General features: G+C 42.9%; 1 protein-coding gene across 1 annotated transcript; it reads right to left on the reverse strand.

Annotated features, from left to right (window-relative positions):
- Positions 1-902: 902 nt before the first annotated feature.
- LOC144146872 (uncharacterized) lies at positions 903-10,730 on the reverse strand. Its single transcript, XM_077678833.1, has 5 exons — positions 10,541-10,730; positions 7,810-7,943; positions 5,490-5,557; positions 2,326-2,409; positions 903-1,146 (listed from the first exon to the last, which is right to left on the reverse strand). The coding sequence occupies exons 1-5, from the start codon at positions 10,646-10,648 to the stop codon at positions 938-940; spliced, it is 603 nt and encodes a 200-aa protein (XP_077534959.1). The 5' UTR covers positions 10,649-10,730; the 3' UTR covers positions 903-937.
- Positions 10,731-10,951: the final 221 nt, after the last annotated feature.

Here is a 10,951-nt window from a genome sequence, read left to right on the forward strand (position 1 = left end):
GGACTGACTCCCTTCCAATCGGCTTACGGGCGCACGGTCACCATGACACTAGATTCTATGCTACCCGTTCAAGAGGACGAATACAATGGTGATGTCGACGACTTCGTACAGAAGGCGGAGGAAGCTCGACAGCTGGCACGACAACGAATAGAAAATCAGCAGCGTGTCGACGCAAGCCATTACAATCAGCGCCGATGTACTGTATTCTACAACCCCGGAGACGCGGTGTGGATGTGGATGCCAGTACGTCAGCGGGGCCGATCCGAAAAACTGCTTTGCCGGTACTTCGGGCCCTACAAGGTGGTGCGTCGGATTAGTGAGGTCAACTATGAAGTCACACCAGATAGTAGGGCGCACTCCTCACGGCGCAAGTCAACTACCGAGTTCGTGCACGTCGTACAAATGAAGCCGTATTACGACAGAGACTGTCCCCGCTCATAACGGCACCTCGCCCACCCCCAAGCCAAGGCCAGTGTGGAAGATGACCTCTTCGCTGACGACTCTATGTACTTGGACAGTGAGCCGCCGCATCGTCACCATCCGGATCCGAAGCAAGCCTCGCCTCGTAATATACCACGGCATCGGGACGATGCTCGCAGAAGAGGGGGGTAGTGTAGCGGTGTCTATTTTTACAGTGACGACGCGGTCAATCCCGCTAATGGTAGAGTGAGACTGGACTGGACGAAGAGAAGGACGAAGGTCTCTTGCCGGTGCTCTTGCTCCAGCTGGGTCGCCATTTTGACTCTCCGTGTGCTGAGTAATTAAAAGTGCCCCCCTTGTTTTATCCACATGCTACAATATATATATATATATATATATATATATATATATATATATATATATATATATATATATATATATATTATTGTCTGCGTATGTACAAAGACAAACGAACCAATACAATCTGTTTCGTAGCATTTATTAAGAATACAAATCTTTATAAAACCAGCTGCTGCTGTTGTTGCTGCTGTTGCTGCTGCTGCACGGAGAACCAAGGGAGTCGCTGCCAGCGGTTGCTGCTGCAGCCACGCACGCACTGTCCGTTCCAGGTTGTGTACAGAGGTCCGGGGCACACCCTGGCAAGACCTTGCAAGCACCGGCTCACACCGCTAGGAGAGGCATTTTCTTGCACCCAGAGGCGGCAGCCTGAAAAACATTTTGCAGGCGCATTTTTTCTTGTCCATCTCTTTCCATGGTTGCCTGCATCTATGACAACGCATTTACAATCACAATGTGGGTGTGCTAAATTTGTAAGTATGTTGAAATTTCTCCCTGGGGAAGACATTAGGTATGACATACTTTTATATGTCATAACATTCTCCCCTGAAAAATTTGTTTTGCTTAAGGAATTCAGTGCCAGGATTTCGTAAAGAACTTACTGATTGTCGTATTAACATTCTCCAGCCATGCCTTGATAGTGGTCGCTTAGCTGTTTAATTTGTGGCTGATGGCAAAAAACAAAGGATGCAAAGCTATGCGAAAACCCTACATAATATTCGACTCCATTTTCTTGCATAGAATGAAAACTTTGTAATGATATCGGAAGGTATATATACCCTTCGAAGTTCACGTATCAGATAATGTAACCTAGTTCCTTTACATAAGAAATTTATTCATGATTGGTAACCGCGTGTTAGGGCAATTATGGTAATATTTTGCTATAGGGCAGTTAAGGGTACGAATACTGATTGAAATATCATAAATATCAGATCATGCTCCAGCTGTTTAGACGTGTACCACAGATATGTATTCACACGTTGCATTTCTAAAAAAAAGTTCTTTTGCTTTCACTCTTTATAAATAAAACAAAGGAACCGGTAACCAATCGTGAAATAAAGCATTTTTTCCCAGTTTCATCTTCCACAGAACTAGTTTTCGCTTCACTTCATTGTATATACTTTATCCCATAATACTCTTCGTTGTGAACCTTTCCATCGCATCTGTATTTTTGCCATTGCATCGACGATCGCCACAATGGCGGTTTTCACCTGTGTGACACAAAGACGTTTTACTAGTCGCTATTGTAGCTTCCGCCTCTGTAAATGACTAACCTTAGTGAAGCAATTTTTCGGACGCAATAACGAACTGTTGTACACAGGCTTACCTAACATTGCAATATCAGTAGCTACTTTACCTATTTTTGTTATTGAAGCTTCAGTGTATTTCGGTTTGCATTGATATTTTGCGAACACTCCGCTCTGTAATGTCTTCGGCCGGGAGTGTAAACTGAAAATATATAACTACGCCTGTAATCAAACCAAAACCCCACGGCAGGCCTTGCTTTTATTCTAGCATCATCGCTGAAAACCAAAAGCACGTGCTCACCAAATCGGTCGTCGTCAAATTGAGCGACGTAGCAGTTGCTGTAATCGGCGAAAGGAACTCGAAGGGCGTGAATGGTGTGTGGGTCTGCAAGAAAAGAAATGACATGCGAGGAGATATATTTTGCCTTTTTATTCATGCACTGGAGGTGGCATAATGTTATTCAACCTCCAATTCTTACAACGTTTATGTGCCAAAAGGGCAATAACTACTCGTTAGGGTTTGAATTGGTTAAGGCATTATTAAAAGCGGGCGTGTGTGAAAGGTTACTTTAAAACAATTCCACTAATTTCAATGCTAATATGGTAGTGTGCCAGAAAAGCTCGCCAGAGTCTCGCGCGAGAAATGCAATTCATGATAAACAATCTCCAAAATTTTTGTTGCGATGCAATATTTCATTTTCACATGTGGAAATGCACATTCCCAGAATGTACGGCTGAATTTGGCATATTCGTTAGGTTGAATGACACGTTGAATAAGCAGACGTATGTCGTTGATATTATCTCTACTGCTATAGCGTCACACAAATTTGCAAAAATACTGATACCGACTGGGAACTATTTTTCGAGTCGTGTAGAAAGATTTTTATAAATTTTGTTTCGTTTCAGACCTACCAGCTTTCAATTAAAGGGTCATAAATTCTCATGTTCAAAATTTTTCCGTTTAATTTTTTTCAGGTTTGAAGACTCCCTCAAGGCGCAGCAACACGTAAAAATTCTTCGTACAAATAATGTATACTCAAAATACATAATCTAACGTTAACCTTGTCCACTATGATTAAACCGGTGAGACGTGCACGAAGGAACAAAGCAAAACTGATTGGGCGAACGCTTGAGTCAACCAAAATTCTGATGGGTATTAGCGTCACGCGGTGGTCGTGGATGTATGCCGCGTTTAAAATATGTCTTCGAGCGACGTGTGCCTTTTAAATGTTCGGATTTCATTACATCAAGCAGACAGTTTCTCTAGTCCTACTTTTACCATCGAAATGTTATTTAACTGTAGGCAGGTTGATGCATAAATGACCGAGCATTGAATGACCATCGTCGGCACAGACATGGACCAACCTCTAGCAAGTGCAGAGGGAGGAAAGCACACATATTCAGTGCACGCTAGCAAAGTTTACCTAAAGCAAGGACTTCAGCTGTGGCACTGATATACGCGCATTTCTGCGTGTTGCAGGGGAGCTACAGTTCTAGCAGTTGCTCAGGTTCTCAGGCGTTCGGATGATTGTTGGCCAGCGTTTTTAGTATCAAATGATGTTTAAAGTAAAGGCAGCGCTCAGGCGCTGCAAAAAAGATATATAAGGGTAATGTCGACAATATATAAAAACGAACAAGTGACAGCAGCCCATGCCACCGCAGAGTTACTCAATTTACACCAGTTGCGGAACTCCCCTTAGAGCCCATATATCCGAAGCCAGTCCATGATTGCCCCCAGCTCTGGGGCGAAGCATAGACAAGGGGCAGTATTCTCGACTGCAAAATTTCACGGTGAATTCGCTATGTTTTTTGCTTGAGAAAAACCTAAATATTCTGGGACTTTATGCACGTGTATCTATGACGACGTGCAGCGTAATTTTACGCTTAGTTCACATAGATCACAACCGAGCTATGAAATATCGCGCACAAAAAATATAAAAACACTTAGCATATAATATAAAAACAGGGAAATCAGCTTAGGTTGGCAAAAATACACATTTCTAGAGGTTACAAATAGCATCAACACCATAATGTGATCAAGTACCGTTGTTCCACAAGCCAGCGAAAGTCAGGTGTTGAGCAAAGAAACAACACGCACCGTATTTAGGTTTTCTTTCAATCGCTTTTAGTAACACGGCTGAGCCCTCTGCTACAGTGCAAGATGTATTTCGTGATTACCTTCACTGTTGTCATTTGTTCTTCATCACAGAAAAAGACCTCCGTGTCCATCACTCGTAATACGCGGGAATGAAAGCGAAACGCTACGCCGGAGAATGGCGCAGCGTACCAGTGCTGCCGATTTATTCGTCAAGCTCGAACTCAATGAGCGCAATAAAAAATAAATCAGTCAGATTTCTTTGTTATTTTTCTCGAGAATTTGATTGTGCGACCCACCGGCTTACCAGGAGGAGTGATTACAAATGCCGTGCGCTGGGTTCTTTGTAATGGAGAGGATTGTTATGCCCTCCTTGGTAACGTTACTCTAAGCAAATAATTGATCATTTATTCCGAATTATAGAAACGAAATGCGACGCGTTATGCTTATGCTCCGTTATTGGTGACTTGAAAACAGCCAAAGCAATTAGTTCTTTTGTTAGAAAACCGTTTTAAACCACGCGTCGTGTGAAACTGCGCTGTCTGCAAATTAACTTGGGTTTCACGTCGGCGAAGGTCGGCGAAATGCTTTGCCCTATTTCAAGGCGGTGGCAGCGCAAATCTGCAAGCTGTTACGTAAAAACACGTCACTTTTACGCAAGCTGAAGTTGCCAATGCGAGACGTATGCGCTCCGGTTGACTGTTTATATTACGTCACTTCTTCTCAGCCAATCACAGAGAGGACGTGGCATACAAGCTGTATTGCTGTTGAATAGCAAAGACAGGTCTACGTTGTTATGTCCGCTGCAATTACTCTAGTTTTTCATTGTCAGCCAAGAATAATGCGCTTTCAGTAGAGATAAATAAGGCAAACTTCCGAAATGGTGCCACTACACGTCATGAAATGTCAAAAATGAGCAAAGCCCACACAACCGCTTTGTCAACCGGAAGCACGTAACCCAAAGTGAAGGTAATCAGAAAAAAGCTTCCGGCGAATTCCCAGTTCACGGTGAATTCACGGCGTCGAGAATAAGGCTGAAGCACGGGGCAAGGTGACTGATCTGTCGGCAGAAAGTTTAAGTGGTATGCAAGTGCTTGCGGCTGCTGGCTTATATGCAAAAATGAAAAAAAAAAATAAGTAAACGTTACTATTTCACGGTTCAAAGTTATGCAACCTTTATTTTATTATGTTGTGTTATAAAAATACGAATATTATTACTATTGTGTTATTATTGTTAGTATTGCGTTACAAAAAATCTACCTAGCATCGCTTAGTAAGTTTCGTCACTTCCGCCGAAAGCCATAGAAGTTTGCTTTCGAAATGAAGCTTTTTGGCACGGCGAAGAATTGATATTTTAATGGTTCACTTACCGCTATCATAGCGAAGGACGAAGTGATCTGGACGGCTGGTGAGCCCAACAGTGCAAGTGTCCGCGCCACTATAACGACAAAGCAAAAACTTTTTATTAGTTAACGGTAAGGCGACTGCCCGAGTCACTTAAAAAGTCGGCAATAATAGTTTTGCCATCAACAATCAGTATACCATTTGTCCGAAAATCATGGCAGTCATTGGAGGGGGTAAAAAGGTGAGCAAGTCCCTGAGTATGTGGCAATCGCTAATATTGACGGTTATGATACAAATAACGTTGACATGCATACACGAGTAATTATTAAAACGTCATTTCGGCTGGCTTCGTCGTTTTTGTAGTGAAGATTCTAATCGCATCGACATCATTTTATAAGGCGACATTGTTTATAATTTTTGGAGTTGAAAGCCGCGTCAGGATAACAAAATAACCACTTATTGATGGCTAACGGGATCGGTTGTTACGGACACAAAAATGTTGCTATTCCGTTTTTTCAGTAGCATCAAAGAGACGAAACGTAGAAAACGGACCTACAGTACGTGAGAATCGTGATTGTAGGTTGAAGCATTTTATTTTGCCGTAGAGGTGCTAAATAGCCAAAACAGTTTTCGCGCCCCCCAAAATTTATTGGCCTTCGGAAAACAATTCTTTCTGGAAGACGGCAAGATATATTATCCGGCGGATTGCCACCATACATGAGCGATAAGTAGTCGACAACATTATTTAACATTGCTTCGCGCCACTCTGGCATGGAAACGCTAGGCAATCTACTTTAAAGAATTTTAATTGTTCCCTGGAATGATTAGAAACAAGAAGTGTACTGTGCACAAAACGAGAAAAAGAATCCGTGAATTCGAAACAGTAGCATATTTGAGGCTTGAAGTAGACGATTTGCTTCTGTACCGCGCTGTTTTGCTTTACCAAATAGGTGAAATTGTGGCGTTTCCAACGTCAACGTTACGCCCATTGCAATATTGTGCTTTGCAAACTAACGTAGCTGGTTATATTCCGCTTAATACTGGTAGCTTATAGCTGTCACTACTTACTCTTCCTAGTATTCTGATCAATCAAATGCAAGTGACGAAACATATTTTCCCCTGCTGAAGACAACACTAGAAGACATTTAATATTTATAGATTTCTAACACAGCGCTTGGAAATATCGGCTCTACTAACCTGTTTCTGGCTATGTAAAAACCCTTGTCGCGATATTAACAGAACAAAAAAGTTGCATTCCCAATACCCGGACTTTAACTAATGGGCCAAAAAAAAACTTTGGCGCCCGGGTCTTTATTCTTGGCTGTTACAAAAGGATTTACTGTTACGCACAAGACTGGGATCTAAATTTGCAGCTCTTTACACTTGGCTCATAGACGTACACGATTACGAGGCGAGTGTAACAAGAGACCGACATTTCTGGAGGTTTAGAAACCAAATCTGCGTTTGCCAATAGCGGAGAACAATTCCAAGAGCCAGTGCGATGAGGAGAATCAAGTTTCTATGCAATGAATTTGGAAACGTAGTTTTGTTCTTTTCCAATGTCTCAATATACGAGAGACGAACTGAAATTTCTATAAATGTGCAAATCTTTGTCTCTATAACGGTGGAATGTGTACATTTGTCTTTTCTTTAATACAACACGGTTCCTCCCCGTCTCGCCTCATTCCCTGTAACTTCTTGCGATGGAATCTTTACATTATGCACCACACGCCCATTTCTTGCGGTAATTCAACTGGTGTTATTTGTTTATGTTATGTTCATGACGTTAACAACAAGGTTATTGGGTTGTATTGTAGTTTCCAGGGACATTGCGTTCGATGGCCACGTCTTGTCTCCGTAGATTACCAAAGTTTTACGAACTAAGCAGAACGCAGATGTAAAAACAATCCAAACGCAACGTTAGGCGTCGAGAATGTCCCGGGCGAGTTTCATTAACGCCAACTGCTCGGTGATCTTGGAGCGAGGTTAGCCGGCTGTGTGGTCTAGCGCACGCGGTATGCTTTGTTGCAGTTTTGATCTAATGATTTGCTGTTAAACTACAAAGTCAGCAAGTGACATACTTTGGCACGTCGGTGGTATGAGATACATAACTTCGACGGCAAACAAATGCAAAAATTCGCACCGAGTGTTGAAATAAATGGAGAAATAAATTTCAATGACGAGCCCCATCGCTGTGCCAATAGCGAAATTTTTATGGTCGTTGCAATGGCAATAAAACAAAGAACATTGCAGTGTCGTATGAAAGTCAAAACAATTTCAGAAACAAAACAGAGCGACATGAACCTTGTGTGGCAAATCTATAATTGTGTGTAAAATGACACTCACTTGGGAGTTTGGAGCAGAAGGCGTATATAGCTGCGTCCGAGTCGACTAATACGCGTTACGTGGGTGGGTGGGGCAAGGTGAGGGGCATAGCCCGTCGAGGCTAAAAGATAGCCTCTCTTGTACAGCGTGAACACCTGGAAATAATACATGTGGAAAGTGGAGCGAAGGATTAGGACATTAGAAAACACAAGAAGCTTGGAGGCTATTTTTTACGTGTTAACACTACATCAGTTTGTGTCCCCCACGTAAGTTATAGAATATAGGAGCAATGCAAAGTACAGTGCTTTATGTAGACTGCAATATCGACAGAAATTTACCAATAAAATAACAACTTGAAAGCGAATAACAAATTACACCCTACACAACAGAAGCAAAGAAGAGAAGTGGGGGGGGGGGGATTCCGGACGAAATGCATTTTCTGCAGAATCTGAATTGTTAAGTAAACAGGTAGCTTAGAGCAGCCATAGGAGCTGAAACTCGAGCTCCGTACATCTATACTCTTGTGTACAAATGCCTAACACATAAAACCCACATAACCTATCCTTCAAAGCTAGTTATCTCAAATAAATAAAGTGTCACGATGTCAAATAACAATCAAAATAAAACAACAAGTGTGTATATTGCGCAGTCGCCATAGGGCATTGGCTCATTGCACAGAAAGTTGGCAACGGAATATCTTTGCTGGAAATAATTCGGCGTTACAGTGTTTCACCTAGAATGAACAGCTCGAACAGCAAAACAATTCAAGATACCTGGGGCGAAAACAACTATCTTTTGCAGAGGATATTTTAGTAATAAAAACCTTTATGATAATGTAACAAAAATCCAAAATAGGCAAACCCACGAGGCCGTACTACGGTGAGTGTTAAAACAAGACAACAAGGGCCAAAAACGTTTCAGTATCCGTGACATGGTACACAACCAAATGCAAAATGCCAAATTGCGTACACCGAGAAATACCGTACGATCTGGGAAGGCCAAAAAACGTTACGGTGATGACCGGTTGCTTTGAACTACACGTGACCAATACTGGAAACGAAAGCTTGAAATGGCGGTTTGTTGTTAGCTCAAAACATTGCGGCATGGAGTTAACAAAATAAACTTGACAAGAAAACCAGTCTAGACTTTTATAAACGGAGCAAAAGGAAAATTGGGCATGTGTGTATGGAACTGAGATGGTGAGACCAGTAGAGGAGACCACTGTTAATCTGGCCTTCTATGCTGCTGGCAGACAGTGGAGCACAACACTCTGCGTCACACTTCCCTTCACCTCCTCATGCTCACTGCTTAACTATGATCCCTCTAATTGTCTTAGGTAGGATTACTGTTTCTTTGCCCTTTGGTAAGCATAGTATTGTAGAGATTGTATGGCCCATAGCTGGGTAAAAAAACCGCACCAAAGCCACGAAATGTATGTCGCTGTCGTTGTGACAAATGCGTAGGGTGGGGTAACGAGAATTTGAATCGTTTGGGCATTGTCTGGGATCCACAAAGATTTCACTGACGTCCTATCCGTCACAGAAATGACGTCAGTACAACGAAGCAAGTGGCCTCTAAAGGGTGCACCCTCGAACAAAGGGTCTTATTGCGGGGAAGCAACCTTTAGTACTAAAGAGTACGTCATATTAGGGTTGTTTGTTTTCGGTTGTTTTAACAAGAAAGTGTTTCATGCCGGGATACACCAACATTTCACTGACGTCATATCCGTTACAGAAATGACGCCAGTACACCTTTGCCGAAGTGATCCGCCAGTAGGACGTCGCTCGCCAAGCACACCCACAAGAGAGCCGCCGACCGGCAAATTATGATCAGCTGCAGATTTCGCTGCACATTTCACTTTCGTGTTTTACCGATTCCTTTAGGAGAGGAATCAACCCCAGTTTTTATTATTTTTGTTTCAGTAAATTGAGCGTGGTTACAAATATCGTGTCATGTAGCTAAAAGCAGAACCTATTCAAGGTTTTTGCAGCACGAATAGGCGGTCTATCACGTTACCATGCGACGTGGCAGGGTTCGTCGGGTTTTCTTTTTTTTTTTCGCGCATGCACCATGAGTATGCGACGTATGTATATAATTATGTGTTTTTTTCCGGATAAAATCTCTTGTAAGTCAGCGCTTGTTTGTGTCTCCCTTTACGTATTTTCGTCCAGTTCGCGCTGTTACCCGCCATGGTTCCTGTAACAGTTCCTTTAGCGGGTAAGTAGGGTTGCAGTGTTCTGTGTCCGCTGCTCTGATATTTGTCACCGTTCGACATTCCCAGAGAGTGCTTCAGCAGGCATTTCCCCTATTACCTATTGGTAATGGTGTATTCCTTAAAAATGGCGCAGCCTTCACTAGTGGTAAAGGGCTGCAGCAACAGCAGAGCTGGGGGTCGACCTAACGTCTTCCCAGAGCCACACTGATAGCGGATCCCAGGGAGAACGAGCAGAAAGCTAGCCTATGAGCGTTCCTCGTACGGTGAGCGCCGAACAAAGACTGCCACCCTCGACAATTCATGGCCGCCAAGACGTCGTTGCTGTCTGCCGAGTCAAGCCCGCTTACGTCTCCTGCCTTTAACTCACCTAGGGGTTCCCCTTCTCAACGAACCCGCCCCGACACGAGAAAAAATCAGCCTAGCCGTTCTGCTACGGTACGTTAACCTTGAATATGTACACTCTACCTGAAGCTTATGGTGAAAAAACATTTGTCAAGTTTGCTTAGAAGCGTCCTAACTGAACTACGTATTACTTACCGTAGAAGCGCTGCATTGGGAACCAGTAAAGTCGCTGCACACGTAGTAGGCGTTAGCCGAAGCCGCCAACAGAAGACATGCCAGGGAAGACAATAAATGAGGCGCCATTTTTCTCCGCAGACGCGAGATCGCAAATTTAAATGATACAGTGAAGTAAATCGCTATCGGCGGCACGGCGTTTAAATGCAAGTTCCGATAAAGTTTTGCCACTAACCAACAAAAAAAAATCGCGGCAAAGACACGAGCCTTGCGGGAACATGTCATTCTCAGTGTAGTTTTATTTTATTGCGGGACTTCAGATGTGCATTGTTTATTGTGATGGTGAGTTCTGCGGACATATTTTCTCTCCGGCTGTCTTACTTCTCAAAAACTGACATAGAATATGCAGCATGTTCGGAAGACATATAACTT

Source organism: Haemaphysalis longicornis, unplaced genomic scaffold (assembly GCF_048455015.1).
Source record: "Haemaphysalis longicornis isolate Haplotype H1 unplaced genomic scaffold, Haemaphysalis longicornis Haplotype H1 scaffold_7, whole genome shotgun sequence".
NCBI lineage: Eukaryota > Metazoa > Arthropoda > Arachnida > Ixodida > Ixodidae > Haemaphysalis > Haemaphysalis longicornis.

Excerpts from the sequence above, each read along its gene's own strand:
- LOC144146872 (XM_077678833.1), bottom strand. The coding sequence starts at position 10,648 with ATGGCGCCTCATTTATTGTCTTCCCTGGCATGTCTTCTGTTGGCGGCT. Across the intron at positions 7,944-10,540 it reads CCCAATGCAGCGCTTCTACG|GTGTTCACGCTGTACAAGAG; the intron begins GTAAGTAATACG and ends TATTATTTCCAG. Across the intron at positions 2,410-5,489 it reads CGTCCTTCGCTATGATAGCG|ACCCACACACCATTCACGCC; the intron begins GTAAGTGAACCA and ends CTTTTCTTGCAG.